This window comes from Haliaeetus albicilla, chromosome 1 (genome assembly GCF_947461875.1).
Source record: "Haliaeetus albicilla chromosome 1, bHalAlb1.1, whole genome shotgun sequence".
Taxonomy (NCBI): Eukaryota; Metazoa; Chordata; class Aves; order Accipitriformes; family Accipitridae; genus Haliaeetus; species Haliaeetus albicilla.
In genome coordinates this window covers 54,674,326-54,691,006 of record NC_091483.1, presented here as the reverse complement: position 1 = coordinate 54,691,006, position 16,681 = coordinate 54,674,326, and the positions used below count along the sequence as shown (strand labels likewise).

Genomic DNA, 16,681 nt, shown 5'->3' with positions numbered 1-16,681 from the left:
GGATAATTTCTTTGTGGGATTGAACTCAATGCCCATACACTTCATGCTTTAAATACAAATTGTTTATACCAGTATAAATCAGCAGCACTTTCCCTGAATTTTCCAGGTAATTCCTCAGTAGAGGAAGTGAAATGGAATTCTCTCCCTGAAGTTGTACCATGTGAAATTGCATACTTTTTAAATACTAAATCCGCTGTCTCTCTTTTCTTAGCTACTTCACAGCTGCCAGTTGAAATTGAAGCTCTTAAAACTGTCTACAAAACAGGCGAAACCATCGTAGTAACTTGTGTGGTCTTTGACAATGAGGTGGTTAATCTACAGTGGAATTATCCTGGGAAAGTGGTAAATATCTCTCTTTTTTGGTTGTTTTATTTTCTTTTGTTCTGTTTGAATGTTGGTAGTTACTCATTGGGGAAGAAGGTGAGGTTGTAAAATATTCTTCTCTTCTCTGAATAAGGACAGCTGAGAAGAGAAAACAAAGTAATTTATTTTACTTTTAGGTTACCACAAAAGAAAGTCAGTCCCAAAAGTTAGAGTTTGCGTTAGTAAGTATGCAAAGCATGAGAGGAAGGAGAGGTATGACTGAGAGTCCATCCTCTGAGGGAGGAATGCTGTCTCTCAGGTCTTGTGCTGGTTCAAAAAAAGAAATGTTGTGGAAATAGAAAGATCTAGGAATGTGTTGAACACATAGAGCTCTGCTGCTGAAGGTCTGAACTTCTAAAATGGCTTTCTTAAACACTGGGTTCTTGGGCATAATAAAGGACGATGAAGAATCAAGTCCATAGTCTTAATTGTTTTTCCTTATGCAGGTGTAAATTAAAATGACTCTTACAGTCAGTGTAATTACTCACTAATGAGAACCATCTAGTAAGAAAACCTTAAAACTTTTGGAGAACCTTGGAAATTTTCAAACTGGCGTAACATCCTTCTGCAGTGAAAATTTTTATTCCGTGAGACTTGATCAGAGCCAGTCCTGGTCAATGGAGAATTTCAGAGTATCTCATGTTAAAAGTCTGGTCACTGCAGGAATGGGGTAGTTGAAGTGTACCTAGTCATGACCCCAAATCCCACTTTTTATTTAAGTAAGTTAAGAGGACAAGAAGAAAAGTTATTTGAGAAGGTTTTGTTCTATTTTCCATGTTACACATCATAATCTCTGCTATATGCCACCTTTCAAAACTAGCCCCAGCATTGTTTTTGTTCCAGCCTCTCAAGATAACATGATCTACCTTTCTCACCATCCTTCTACTCGCAGGAGTCTTCTCCTTGCCAATAAATTATTCTTGTTTTGAGAACAGGCAGAATATAGAATCTAGCAACTGGTTACTTTTTGTCTGGCGGAGGGGATAAAAATTCACCCTACTTCACGGGTAGGAACTGAACAAGGAAAAGTCAAGTGGCTTTTGTGTCTGAGGAGAAGGTAGTGCATAAGCAGTAAAATGCTCTTTCAGGCTGCTCACCCAAATTTTGAATGGTATTTGTTCTGAGTGAACAAAATATGAGCTCTCAACCTCCTCATCCTTTTGTGCCTGCCCCCAAAAGGGTGTATTTTTATAGACACTTTTTGTGCCTGTGGCTGAAAAATAGGTCCCTGACTGAGTAAACAAGTCTTCTGCCATACAGGGTTTAGATGGTTGCTCTCGCTCCAGTGGCATCATAGATCCTCAATGGTGTGCTTTCAGCTCAGTTACTTAAGTAAGGTTTTTTTTCCTTCTCCAAACTACAGAAAGAAAAAGGTCTGATAAAACTTGATGATATCAAAGTCCCATCGCAGAAGCTGGTTTACACCTTGACCATTCCTGAGGCATCAGTGAAAGACACAGGGGATTATGAATGTACTGCTCGGCATGCAACCAAGGAGGTTAAGGAAAATAAGAAAGTAGTCATTACAGTTCATGGTATAGTCTGATTTTAGTGTCCAAAAATTATTAACACATTGGAAAACACCATTCTGGAAAAGTGCTGCACAGCGTTGTTTACACAAGGCTTTTTCATTTACAGACAAAGGCTTTGTTCACCTGGAGCCTCAGTTTAGCCCTCTGGAAGCTGTCAATCTACACGAAGTCAAAAACTTTGTCGTCGATGTGCAGGCATACCCAGCACCAAAAATGTACTGGTTGAAGGATAATGTAACTCTGATTGAAAATCTTACTGAGATTGTTACTAGTTCCAACAGAGTCCAGGAAACAAGGTAAAAATATTCTTCTGACCCTTGCTTTGCCATGTTGACTTGAGTTTCTGCCCCAGAAACCTGGGCACTGCTCCTGCTCTCTCTTTCCACCTCAGTTTGTTGCTTCTTCCTCAGTGGCATTTAAAAATAATTTTTTTTGTTTTCTACTCTAAAGGGTGATGCCTAATCTGCCTCTTCTTATTCCCTTCATAACATCAACCTCTCCAAACTGTAGAAATCTTGGTTTCTGAGCACTAAGCCTCTTCAGTCCCTCCAAAATGTTTCCATACCAATAATTTCTGGCTATTTCCAGTAATATTAAGGGCTTTGTCAGATCCCTGCAGAATATAACTACGCCCACTTGTTTCTCAGTTGTATGTTGGTAGTTATTTACCACTCGAGTAGTGACTTTGGTTAAAGGCATGCTAGAAATGCTACATGTCACTACATTATAATTGCTACATACCCAGATTACATGTTGCACCAAAGCAAATTTTTTATATGTCTGCTTTAAAAATACAAACAACACCTCTCATTTCTGCAGGTTTCAGAGTATATTAAAATTGATCCGGGCCAAGGAAGAAGACAGCGGATATTATACTTTGGTTGCTGAAAATGAAGATGAGATTAAAAGATACACCTTCTCCTTGCTAATACAAGGTAAGGAGCCCCAAAGCCTTGCCCACCAGAACTGATGGCACATGGCAAAGATTTGATGCACTTAGACATTGGATTGCCTGGAGTATGGAGATAAGAAAGGTGTGAACCGGGGTGTCCAGAGGAGTGCATGCCTGCCGAGTCCTTGGAGCTCTCCTACCCTGATCCTGGCTTTCACTTCTGCGCTGGCCTTGAGCCAAAAAGAAACTTTATCCTCCCGCCTAAGTTATTCCAGCTGACAGCGGGGACGATAGCTCATTTAGTATGACATGAGGACGTGGCATAACCGCAGCACTTCCTTTTCATGGCTCTAGCCTAGGATCCGCTCTATTCTACGGGAGATAAGGACCTCCTGGACAAGTCTGGGTCTCTAGCTGTTGCTAAGCTGTTGGCCAAACGCCACCGACAAAATACCTGCTTTATTTGAAACTTCAGGCTGGTTTTTTTGTAGACCCTGACAAACACTTTAACAAACTCCTGACTCTTTCCCAGTTCCAGCCCTGATCTTAGACCTCGTGGACGATCACCACGGCTCTGCGGGCGGGCAGACGGTGAGGTGCTTGGCGGAGGGGACCCCGCTTCCTGATGTGGAATGGCTGGTTTGCAAGGACATTAAAAAGTAAGAGGAGCGGGCGCTTTCTTACCTAAATTATGACTCGTCGAGTCCTTGACTAGCTTAACACTATTAGTTACCATACTGCATTTTCCTCATCAAGAGCCAGGAAGCTCTAGATAATATTTTCCTTTTTAGAGGCACATTGCTCTTATTTCAAGGGAGGTTGTCAGTGCCCTTCCTATTGCATCCTGCAGGAGAAGACACAATGCATCAATTCAGGAGGTTTCTCTTATAACAGCTTTGTGTTCAATAAGTGAACTCAGTAGATTTCACAGTCCCGGTTTGAGTAAGGATCTCGAGAAGCAACTGTCCCTCCATTCAGGGAGTTCTTTTCATTTCACAGATAGCTCAGTCTGCTTCATTAATACTCTTTTGTGCCTCTAAATTTTCATTTGTAATTATTTCCCCCCTAATTATAATTTTTGCCTTCAGTGTATTTTAGATACATGGAGTAATTATTCCCATTTTTGCTAGTTCTAGACTGGCTCTTTCTGTGGCTACTGGGAGGCTAGTTTTTCCCTGAGAGGTTATCTATCCACCAGGGAGAGGGAGACCATGCATGGAAGAAGGCTAGGAGCCCTGGGCACCTCCCAGCTGTGTTCTGCTCTCATTGTGCTAAAACCTCTTACTGCCTGGTGGGATGATTGTCCTCCTAGCACTGCCCCAGCGAGCCTTATACAGCACTAAAGATTCAGGGAGAAATAGAGATCCATCCAGTACTGTAGCTCTGTGGGATATATAGTGACACCAAGGTCTATCTATACTGGACCTGCTGGGCTGCATTGTCAGGCCCTCAAAGCGGCAGCAGTAATGAGGATCAGAAGGCAAGTTATTCTGAGGGAAGAAAGATGCAGGCTTTTCACAGAGGTGGTCTTAAGCATTTCTGGTCTTTAAAAGGATCATTGCCAGAAGAAAGTTGTAGGAAAGGTGATTCTTTTTCTGTTCACTCTTCTTTATCCATACCTATGCCCAACGCCCATTCCCCCTGTTATTCTTCTCTGCAGGTGCAGCAACGACACCTCATGGACACTTTTAACTAACAATATCTCTGATATACACTTGGAAGCCCACCTGGATGAGAAAAACATGGTGGAAAGCCAGGTGACCTTCCAGAAGGTAGAGGAAACCCTGGCTGTGCGATGTGTGGCAAGGAATGACCTTGGTGCTGTTACTCGGGAACTGAAGCTTGTGGCTCCCAGTAAGTTTGCTTTGTATTTCCATGAAATTACAGCAGCCAGTTTGACCCCTCTCCAACACACCTCAGTTCAGTCTTAATAGATAAAAATATGAATTGCTGCAGATAAAATTAAATGAAAGTAGATTTCTTTCCACTCTGGAACATCTGAGAATGAGGCATTCTACGGGTCTTTATGTTGCATCTGTTTTTCACTTACTATGTGGTTCCATGATTCATTTTATCATTTTATGGCCACTGGCTATGGGGTGTTCTTCTAGGCAATCTCTGCATTTGGTTTTGAAACAGGAAGGCAGAGCAGCTCTGGGCTTGGAAAGACTTCACAGTCACCAGCCTCAGGATCTGCTCCTGCCACATCTGCAGGACACGGGAACTGCGATGGTAGGGGAGGTGGGTGTCTTATGTGTGTGTCGTGTTCCTCGTAGCTCAGGAGGAAAATGTGGTCTGTCTTTTTACTCCACAGCCTTGCGATCAGAACTAACGGTGGCTGCTGCAGTCTTAGTGCTGTTAGTGATTGTGATAATTTCACTGATTGTCCTGGTCATCATATGGAAACAGGTAATGTAGAAAAGTATTTCAGTTTGGATGCTGAGCCCTGCTGGTTTTTGATCTGGTCTGAAGTCAGGCACAGGACTAATGGTTGGTTTTGCATTCAATGTGCTTTGCAGAAGCCAAGGTATGAGATAAGATGGAGAGTCATTGAGTCTATCAGCCCTGATGGCCATGAATACATTTATGTGGACCCAATGCAACTGCCTTATGACTCCAGATGGGAGTTTCCTCGAGACGGGTTAGTGCTTGGTAAGTTTCCTCTAAGGGACTAATCTCATTCTTCTCTGGGGAGAAGGATGATTAAGGACAACTCTGAGGTCTCTGCTACCAGGATTTGCAATGTAAGTTATGGCCATGAAGTCCAGAGCCTCAGTTCTCCTTCCGCATCCTCTTCTTCTCCTGCAGTGGTGTCAGCCTTGAGCTCCTTGCATTAGTGTCTCCCGCATCTCCGTTCCAGCTCTCCTCCACATGCCCCGCGGGCGGTGCCCACCTCCACGTAGCTTAGGGGGCCCTTCCCGGCATTGAATGCCCTCTTCAACACTCACTTCTGCTAAGGCACCCGTAAGAAGTGCATCAGCATTTTTTATTTGCAAGACATTTATATACTTAAGTGCAGAGGCCAAGGGAAATCTGCAAGTAGTTATGTAGTTTTATTAAAAATATTTTTAAAGTTATTAATCCATGGTGTGCACATATCAGTGCTGATAACTGCATAACTTATTTTTGTGGCTACTGTTCTTCCTTCCCCTCCTGCTTTCTTGCTTTGTTATTCCTGCATTGGAGTTCATACAGAATTCAGTTGTAATTACTTCTTCAAGGCTGGCCCAATCTGTCACTTATGTCAGTTGAAAGTGTAGACCATAGACAATTTTAATGCTCTATCCAGATAGTGCTTTAAATATACAAGGCTTCCCTCTCCTGGAGGTATCTGTGCACCAAGCTGTATCACAAAATACAGGAGAAGAAGATGAAATATGTTTTTTGTTTGATATATTTTAAGAAACATACTCCCCTGGTGTAGTTCTCCTTCCCCATCGCAGAGGAAGAATTGATGTTAATTCTTGAAAGAAGCAGCACAAAAATTTCTGGTTCAGGAATGATATCCTTTAATTAAATTCATGTTGCTAATTGAAAACTAGAGGAGGGTAGATATTTAATGGAATTATTTTATTACAACCCAGACTTTAATTATATGCCTAAATAGGATTTGTCAGATCTGAGCTGTTAACAGACCACCACTGTGACTTGGTCTCCCTCTGACTCATGAGCACCATCCTACTTCAATGCCTTCCTGTTTACAAGTATATTCAGAACAGTCATTGCTTTAAATACTAATGCTAGATGTCCTTTTGGTGATCTGGATTGCACAAGCATTCTTCTTGACATGGTTAACATTTACCCGCTGGCAGTTTTGCCGTATGAAATGCTTGCTGGTGGGGACCTCTTTTGTTTCTGGGGCTGGTAATTCTGTTTCGTGCGGGTTTTCTCTTATCAAAGTGGGAGATAACAGCAAAGCAATGACACCTTTAGCTCAGGGAGGCTCTGAAGCAGGATACAAACCCATTTTGGCTCAGCCAGATGAGCATTTCCCATCCTAGCTGTGTAAGCCAGCTGGCATTTATTTGTTTTTCTAGCTAGTAGTGCCTGGAGTGCAGTGCTGTGTTACATGCCAACTCTGAATGTTGGCTGGATGGAGCTTCAATTGATAAATTTGGGTTACACTGCAAACTTCACTTTGCTATCATGCCTCCACAATCTATGTAGTGTGCTGCTGTTTAAAGCACTCAGCAGCCAGCGCAAGACTGGGAGATGGGTAACCGAATGAGAAATGCAGTAACGCAGTGAGCTGTTTGAATGCCACTGCCTTTTCCTGGCTCTGGGAAGTGGCAAGGTCCCAGCAGGACCTGGACCTCCTCCTTTGCCTGGACGGCAGAGGGCAGGGCCTTTTGAGGAACGGGGTCCAAATGCTACTGTTTCTCAGGATCCCGGGGTGGCTGTAAAGAGAGGGCAGAATTGCTCCTATCGCTTCCCAGCAAGCCACCCATTTGTCCTGGTGATCTTAATAAAATGAAATGCTGGTCTGACACAGAATCAGACCCATCCCCATTTGCAAAAGGCAAGTTAAGATTCAAGTAACACGGCAGTTAGGGATGTGGTACCTAATTTCTCATGAGGCTAAAAACTGGATGTAAATTGTTTGGCTTTTGATATAGACCAAGAGAGTCACGGTTTAATTTGGGGTGGGCTGATCATCCCAGTTCAATTTTAGCCAAAGAAGCACCCAGCTGAGAAGACTGTGTCTGGAACGAACTCACAGACTTCACCTTTGTATTTGTGTCCCCCCGAGCAGAAAAACAGCACCGCTCCGACAGGCTCAGCAGATAAGCTTTATGGATGGGTACAGAGGCTGAAATAGCTCTCACCCCCAGGCGCTGTTCCTCCATTAGTCTGAGGGGCCTTGAGCTGCGGCGGTGTCCTCACCGTCCCTCTGCGGCGGAGAAGCAGCGCTGCTCCTCCAGCGAGCGGATCACAGCCGTGCCTTTATGCTAAGAAAAGTACACACACGCTATAACTTTGGGCTCCACTGAAGGCCTCGACATCAAGAACGTGATGGCATTACAGATGCCTCCAGCTCTCGAGCAGTCAGCTCCCACCTGGCTCCAAATTTCAAGTGTAAAACACATGGGGCTTGGGCTACGTCTGCGGAGAGGGGTGAAAAGGGGAAATAGCAGTGATCACTCCCCGCCGCTCCGGAAGCGCTCTCACTGTCTCCACATGCACCCCGGCTCAGCAGAGGTGATGGAGAGGGAGATGTGCGCCTCGTGCTCAGCCGACAATATGGTTTGGGGAGGAATTGGCTCGCGAAGACAAGAAGATCAAGGAGCATCAGCAAATGCCATCGCATTCTGAAGGGCTGCATCCTGCCATATGGCTCCCAGACCTTCGGTCTGAAAAGTTTCAGGGGCCAAATTTCAGACTCAGGTTGTTTGAATTAGTCTGAAATTTAGTGGGAAGCTTTCTCACATCCTGATTGGGAAGGATAACCTTTGGAGCACAGGAATCTTGAAAAGAAATCGCATAGCTTTTGTATGCGTGACAAACTATGCTGTCATACTCTTGGAGAGGTTCTTCAGTGGTTAACTCAGCTAAGCGTTCTTTAACTGTTTCTTGTGCTTGTTAGTGATGTAGATATGGTTGGGTTGAAATTTTCTTTTAAAAGCATGTATACAATAAAAATGGGGGCTGTAGCTAGAGGATAACAGAAACATATGGCATTGCATGCCAGATAACACCTTCAGAAGCATAAAAGGCAGCAAGTTCAAACTGCAAACGAACGTCAAAGACAAAATGCTGTATATCTCCATAGTAAAAGTCACTACTTATTCTTTCTGTGCTGGAAGTCAAAAAGTAACATAAAATAAAATAGAGAGCTTGTCAGGAATATGAAAATATCCTGGCATCTGGAGCTCATATACAGGTTAGTTCACTGAGTAAGCGTAGCCTTGATGAACTTGCTCTTCAATATGGAAACTATGAAATATAGTATTTTGGAGTATGTTTGTGCAGTTCATATTTCTCTAAAATCTCACTCAATCTGTACACAATTCTTCTGCACACTGTATCCGTATCAGGAGGCAGGATATGATAATCCAAAATTTTTGTCTAAATTGATTTGTGGGAAGAGTTAAGCATGTATAAACATTAGCTGTTTCATTCCAGCACTTGGAAATTTGCAATAAAATTTATTCCAGCATATGAAACACACTTGTACATTAAACTTCAGAGAAGTTTCCCCTCATGTGTGACCAACATGTACTTCAGCTTCTTGCAGATCACTGATGGCCCTGCTTGTCTGTTTCTAAATGTGCTGTTGATGTGCTTCAGTCTATCTTACTGCTAGATGTATCCAGCATTGATGCAATGGCCTGAAACTACAACTAAGGAGTCCAATTCAGATTTTTAAGTAAAGGACACAACTGTACTGTAGTCAAGTGCTGACTGAGGCAGAGAGGTCAACTTAAACATAGGAGAATCAATGATTAGAAAGGATAAAATGAGGGTGGCAGGGCACAGTAGAAGGTGAATTTGAATGAGTTGAGCTCCTATGTGCAGATGTGCTCCTGATGTTTTCTTGCTTGTTTTTATTTAAGAATTGTACTTAATGACAGTATTTCATATTTGCCTTTTCTGCTTAACAACAACAGTAATAACAATAATACCACTGGTCTGGCTAAGTGAGCGTGCTCTTTCCGCACAAGAATCACAACCCGTAGAGGAAGCGGGAAACAAGGCAAATTGCTGTTACTTTCTGAATAAATAATGCTCTCCTTTGTGTTCAGGTCGAATCCTTGGTTCTGGTGCGTTTGGAAAAGTAGTTGAAGGGACTGCATATGGATTGAGTCGCTCTCAACCGGTGATGAAAGTAGCTGTGAAAATGCTGAAACGTAAGTTGTCGCAGTTCCATTTCCCCAGCTAGGTAGGGCATGTTCCCACAGGGTTACTTAAGCACTGCTTATGTATAAATAGATTCTCCATATCTGAAGTTGAAAATGAGCTGTGGAATGACTGAAATTTAAAATTATAGTTTAGCTTGCTTCATGGCATTTCAAGACTGAAAGTATCCAGGCTTCTGAAAACATCCAAAGTTTGGTTTTAGCTGTATGGAATGTAGTAGCCACAATAACTCAGCAAGATCAGAAAAATTTAAAATAACCATGAATGTTTGTGAAGAAGTGAAAGCTACACAAGAAAGGAGAAATAGGCAGGTCTCATGTGAGAATCTTAAGCTCACTGAAGATTTCCCCGTTCATAAAAGCTGAGAAGCTGATGCAGTGATTCTGGAAGAACCATAAGGACTTGCTTGTGTTGAAACAAGCAGCTTGTAAAGTGCCTCTGTGCCACCTGGGCAATCCACTGTACCCCCGGAGAGGGACAAACAGACTGGGTTAGCTATTGAGCTGCATCAAGTGAGTCCTTTATTAGTGATTTGTGACTCCTCTCCAAGACTTAAGAAAGCCCCTTATCAAGTGAAGGACACAGTCTTCTTCAAGAAACCATGGTAGTAATGCTCAACTGAGGCAAGCAAGGAGAAATTTTTTGTTGTTGTGAAAAAGGCAATTGCTCTCACTGAGTGGCTGGTGTTTTGGTTTTTTTTTTCAACAGCTACAGCTAGATCGAGTGAAAAACAGGCACTCATGTCTGAACTGAAGATAATGACACATCTTGGCCCTCACCTGAATATTGTGAATCTGCTTGGAGCTTGTACAAAATCAGGTGGGTTTGGCTGGCAAAATGGAGGTTTCCTGTGGAGCCATCACTCACTGTTTAACAAGCACACAAATTTCAAGTAAAGGATTTAACAATAAATATAAACAAATAAAAGGTTTCACAAACCTACTTGATATTTGGTGGTAGTTGCAGGCATAACTTAGTAAATAAAAATATATTAACCCACAATACTTTTTTATGTTTTATGTTCTATTTCCTACTATTTTTGGAGTGTGGGGTTTTTTTTTTTTCCTAAAGACCCCACTCATCAATGCATGATTTTGCTTTATCAGGTCCTATTTACATCATTACTGAATACTGCTTTTACGGTGATTTGGTGAACTATCTGCATAAGAACAGGGACAATTTCCTGAACCGACACCCAGAGAAGCCAAAGAAAGATTTGGATATCTTTGGGATGAACCCAGCTGATGAAAGCACAAGAAGGTGGGAAAAAAGGGAAAAAAAAAAGTATGACCTGCAGCTTAAGGAAATGTCATTATTAACCCTTACTCCATTCCTCTCATTCATTGGTTTAGAGCCCTCCCTAATTCTTCTCAGTAGAGTTTTATTTATCAGGTTTCATAGATATGGGAAGGTTTCAGCATTTTTTTGTTCAGTGTCCCTGACATGTGTCCTAGATCCATGTTCCCCCTGTGTAGAGATGCCTGCAGTCCCAGGACCACCGTGGGTTCTCCGTAGACATCCTGAGGTCCCAAAGAACATTTCCATTAATAAAGCTTTCCTGTAAAAACATCCTTTTGCCTCTACCAACCTAAGTTTTAAAAGTAAAATGCGACTACCTGGTTTCTTTGTTTCCCTGCTTGGGGAATTTCCACTGTCCAAAACTCCTCCCCTTCAGACAACCTGGCAGAGTTTGTTCTCCAAGCTCAAGTACTCTCCTTTATCTACCAATGGCTTAGCCACTCTCAATAGTTGCCTTACGGTTCATCCCATAGCTTTTTCCAGATGACGGTGGAGGAAGCTTGTTGTCATACATTCAGCAATAAAGCAATGCCATAAAATTAGCCAGGATTTAGAAGGTGAACAGAGATTCCTTCAAAAAATCACTCAGGCAAATACATCAACTGACTCAGTAGCTGAGTACAGCCAGGACTATTCATCTGAGCATGGGTTTGTTCAGCAGGACTGGATCTGATGCAAACTGTCTGGGTGAATAAATTACATCTATCATTCGGAATACCTTGAACTAAAAGCCCTAGGTAGTAATACTTGAATCCAGTGGGATTTGGGGAAGTTAGATAATATATGTTTACATACCTGACTATTGACAAAAGGATAAGTTCGAAGCACTTGTGTTTGACTACAGTGATATATGGTAACATGTACTGATATGTGATAATACATGGTTATGTCATAATACATGATCTTTATGTATTCCCTATCAAGAAGCCAGCTCTTATATTTCAGAGCAATACAATTGTACCCCATAAGAGAACTGTTAGTTCTACAGGATGCTGTGGCAGGGAAATCACCTGGGCAATAGTAGCTGATACACCTGTATTTTTTTCCAATTTCAGTTATGTGATATTATCATTTGAAAACACTGGAGAATACATGGACATGAAACAAGCTGATACCACTCAGTACGTGCCAATGCTGGAAAGGAAGGAGGGATCTAAGTACTCTGATATTCAGAGATCTGTGTATGATCGTCCTGCTTCATATAAGAAGAAATCTATGTCAGGTAATATAGAATTGTCCCTTCTGCATACATCATTGATACAAATAATTCTTGCATAAATGCGTATCTTATTTTTGCCCTGGTAAACTACTTAGCTGTGTTTGACAAGCGTGTGAGTATAAGCTATAAGCTAAAAGTTTATGCTTGTGTTCTTCATTATGCTCTGGGGATAGGAGTGCATGCTCCTGGAGCAGAAGGGGTCCAGTTGTGTATTTGCTTCTATGCTGAAGCGCTGAGTGGCTGTGCTCTGCAACAGGGCTGTAGGCACTCTTTGGAGGCAGTGATTTTATCAGTCTTGTAGTTTGCAAGATTTTGAGCAATAGCAATGAACAATAATAATAGTAATTTATATTGCTCTGTTTCCACTTACATTTCACATTAACTGACACTTAGCAAATGCAGAACACTCCCAAATACTTTCCTGGATTATGTAATGAAGATAATGAATGCATCCCATTCCCTGGCCCTGTTCTCAGAAACCAAATATGCTTTGCTTTAAAAATAGGCACCATCACTTCTGCCTCTAGGCCTCAGAAACTGAACCATATCCAGTCCCAGATTTACATGGCAGACTAACGTACTCATATTGTGCTCTAGGACAGTCAGGGTAGATGAATCACTGCATTTTGACTGTTTTTTTGCTGACATCTTTCATAAAAAAATAAGAACTGTTGCCATAGAATTCCTGACCCTTTTTGCTGGTATTGGATTAGTCCCAGTGAATACTTGCTGGGAAACATAACAGTGTTGAGCAAAAGTAAACGGATAAGAATGTACGTGCGTGCACAAAAAACTCATGAAGGCACCACCTCTAAATAAGTGGTTTTGTACCACACACTGAGTGTTGTAAACAACCTGTATAACACTTCAGTGATCCTTTTTAATTTTACCTTTCTCTGTAGTTGTCTGGGGAAAAAACACAGACAGGACAAAACCCAAAACCTATATCTAATACTGGATGTTTTTAAGAATGCAGTAAGTGTCAGTGACTGATGCAGACGTTAAAAGTGGTTAGTTGTTATGAAAAGACTGGTTTGGTCATGGTACTCTGTTAAAATCATCAGCTCAGAATCATGATAGGTAGGGAGAAATGGATGCTGCTTTCACACTCCACAGCACAAACACATTTTTCTCTCTTTTTCAATAGAATCAGAAGTCAAAAACCTTCTTTCAGATGACAGTTCGGAGGGCCTCAGCCTACTGGATTTGCTGAGCTTCACCTACCAGGTTGCACGGGGAATGGAATTCTTGGCTTCTAAAAATGTAAGTAAATAAAAAAGGAAGTAAATGGAAGAGAGTGTAAAAACGTCTTCATTGCCAACTATGGGTTTCAATTTAGAATCTGAAAACATGACACAATATAATATTCTTTTTGGGGTTGTAGACAGTTTTCTCACTTACCTGGCAAGTCAGTCCTCTTCTCCTGTTGCAGCCTGTGATGTTCATGGAGTCAGGGTGCCAGAGATGGTGGTGGATCTAGGCAGGGTCTGGGTGGAGGGTCCATACAGCCGCAGACCAGCATGGTCAGAAGCATAGACATATCATTAGTACATGATGGGTAGAAGGGGAAAGGGTGGCATCACTTTTGTCTCTCCCCCACTGCAATGCATCCGCATGAGCCCTTGCTGTTTCTGAGGACTGGTGCCTCCCCCTGCCCCTGTTAGCGGGGCAATACAGGTGCCTGTTCAGTAGAAGGGCTTGTTAAGACTGTGTCCAGAAAGTCAACAGATCTTTTTCAGGGATCTTTGCAAGGGAAATGGCCCTCGTGGAATTAGCATGTCCTTGAACAACTTAATTTCTCTCCGTACAGTGTGTGCACCGTGACTTGGCAGCTCGTAATGTCCTCCTGGCTCAAGGAAAAATCGTGAAGATCTGTGACTTTGGGCTGGCTAGAGACATCATGCATGATTCCAACTACGTCTCCAAGGGCAGCGTATGTGCTTCTTAATCTCCTGAGCTCTGCTTTAACTGAAATGAGAACTGTCAGTTTTAGATACTGTTTAATGTTCTTGCCATTCAGTGTTGGTTACATTAATTGACCATTGGGATGAACGCTCCTGAGAACAATTTTTCTTCAGTTCATTAATTCCTGTAACTTTCCTAATTCTGCTTTAAAGCCAAAAAGTACTTGGCCACACTTAGTACTTCACAGGCTTACATTTTAACTGGCAAGTTTTGTGACTGGATAAATTATTAAGGAACTGTCACTATGATATGGAGAGTAGTGACACATCAATCAATGATATATCAGATCTAGATCAGCAGCGCCAGCTTTTGTATCATACCTTCAATCAGCCTGGTCATTTTCTAGTGATAAAATTAATGCAGTTATGGCTTAGTTTTTGTGGGGAGCAAATAGCAGCATTGCTTATAGTCCTGGTACCTCTGTGTTATACGGAATCAAAAATAAACACTAGCCAGGTTAACACAACTTTTCTTATTAGAGAGAGCTTAATCCTGGCTATCAAACACCAGCTGTAATGGGTAGCACTTCTTTAATGACTCATCTGAGTGGTTTGGGGTTTCTTTCTTTTTGCTACAGACTTTCCTCCCAGTAAAATGGATGGCACCTGAAAGCATTTTTGACAATCTGTACACAACTTTAAGTGATGTCTGGTCTTATGGCATTCTGCTGTGGGAAATATTTTCTCTTGGTACGTACTGTGAACACTTTCTTATGTGTAGTGATTAAGCTTTGTCAGTTCAAGCTGTTCTCCATAAAGTATTTCAAATTCTGCAGTAAAAATATATGTGTGAAATCAACTGTTAGTTATTCTTCTATACTGGGTTTCAGATCCCAACGTTAGGCATGAAGTGAAATGTCCATACTCTCCCAAAGTTCTCTTCAGATTTTTTTTTTTTTTTGCAAGATACTTTTTTTTTGCTAGAATACTGAAAGCACTGAGTAAAAAGCTTTTGTGGAAAAGTATTCGTGTGCTGAGCCAGGATGGTTTTTCTGGCTAGCACGAGAAGGAACATGCTTCCCCATTGCAACAGGGTGCCTGGGGCTGCAGCCCGGCTGGTTTGAAACAGTCTCTTTATATGTGTTTCCAAAGAGCCCGTCTTACTCCCATTACAGAATGAAAACAAATGTCAATCTTCTGGGACACTGATTTCTCATTTCCAGGTCAGCACTGTTCACACAGTTGGTTTATGGCAGCATAAAGTGGTTATGACAATGTATAGCAGTTACAGACAATGTACAGTTCCCAACTGGGAACAGCCTGGCTCTTTCCTCAGCCTCATTAATTAGCCTCCCGGGCGGGTGGCTGGCCTGCTTCAGTAAGTGTGCATTGCCCAGATTTACTTCCAGCAGAATTAATCATGCCTGTATTGTATCTACTACTGCCCGACGGCAACCCCAAGCCTAATGTTATTTTCTAGAATAAGTTGTCATATAGCTGCTTCTCAGAAAACAGCAGCTGCACCACTTTTTAGGGTATTGATTACTGTAATCTCTGGGCATCGTAGGATCCTGTAAAAATCCATTCCCCAGCATCCCTGGGAGGCATGGGAGTGCCGTTGGATAGCTCAGGAACAGAGGCACAGCTAAGCCTGTGCTTCACTGTCTTACCTGTAAGGAAGGCACTGAAGCTCAGTTTTAGGTGAAAATCCTGCTTTTGAAAGGGCTGAGGTTTCTGGAGTATTATTATAGTATGCCTCCTCCACCTGAGAAAGATGATCTTTCTTGGGAAGCAAAACATATCCTCAGCAGTGTTTGTTAAGAAGGTCAACTTTGACATCTTGTTGCAACACTGACTTCAGCTCGAATGATCCTTTTACACAGCAGCAACAACTGAGCATGAGTGCAATGATGTTTGCATGCTGTGGCCCCAAATGATCGCTTAACTGTGTCAGCTCAGGGGCCAAGTCCAAACTTTTCGACAACCCATGCACCCAATGTTAGCTCTTGTCTTAAGCTATCTGCCCAGGTGGGAAGACTCTTAGCTGTCGTGCAGGTGCCAAAGGCAATAAAACCAGACAGAGCAAGTGACTTGCCTAAGGTCACACAGAAAGTCAGTGGCAGAGCAGAGCCATGACCTCAGATCTGCCAAATGCAGGCTGATGACCTGATCCAGGTATCATCCAACCTCTGTGCCCAGTCAATACATTCTATAGACACTGTAAAGGTATTTTTTTTCTAAGTAGTACCTACTTCAATCTTTCCTAGCCAACATTTCACGTCAGGGCTTAATGTGGTCAAGACAATAGCTCCAATGTGAAACACTGGCTAGGAAAGATTCATTCTGATGGCATGTCAAATTACAGCATTAACACTTTTGACATGAACAGCAAGACGGTATTTGGGAACTCTGCATGGATAGTCAAGTATAGAGTAGTATGTTTTCTTCTCTTTTATCTGCAGGTGGTACACCATATCCTGGCATGATGGTCGATTCTACTTTCTACAATAAGATCAAGAGTGGATACCGAATGGCCAAACCCGATCATGCTACCAATGAAGTGTATGTGTGCATTTGGCTTTTCCATACCTGGCCAGTCTCCAGACAATTTTGG

At 42.2% G+C, this 16,681-nt stretch overlaps 1 protein-coding gene across 2 annotated transcripts in view; it reads left to right on the top strand.

Annotated features, from left to right (window-relative positions):
* The window catches only part of PDGFRA (platelet derived growth factor receptor alpha), a 35,685-nt gene that overhangs the window by 13,441 nt on the left and 5,563 nt on the right, over positions 1–16,681 (top strand). For both annotated transcript variants that reach the window (XM_069790094.1, XM_069790083.1), the window contains exons 5-20: positions 212–342; positions 1,727–1,898; positions 2,002–2,191; positions 2,715–2,830; positions 3,320–3,446; positions 4,448–4,641; positions 5,102–5,196; positions 5,307–5,439; positions 9,531–9,635; positions 10,354–10,464; positions 10,752–10,905; positions 12,000–12,166; positions 13,311–13,426; positions 13,974–14,096; positions 14,706–14,817; positions 16,530–16,629. In XM_069790094.1, coding sequence (XP_069646195.1) covers positions 212–342; positions 1,727–1,898; positions 2,002–2,191; positions 2,715–2,830; positions 3,320–3,446; positions 4,448–4,641; positions 5,102–5,196; positions 5,307–5,439; positions 9,531–9,635; positions 10,354–10,464; positions 10,752–10,905; positions 12,000–12,166; positions 13,311–13,426; positions 13,974–14,096; positions 14,706–14,817; positions 16,530–16,629 — 2,146 coding nt within the window. The remainder of the gene's footprint in view (positions 1–211; positions 343–1,726; positions 1,899–2,001; positions 2,192–2,714; positions 2,831–3,319; positions 3,447–4,447; positions 4,642–5,101; positions 5,197–5,306; positions 5,440–9,530; positions 9,636–10,353; positions 10,465–10,751; positions 10,906–11,999; positions 12,167–13,310; positions 13,427–13,973; positions 14,097–14,705; positions 14,818–16,529; positions 16,630–16,681) is intronic.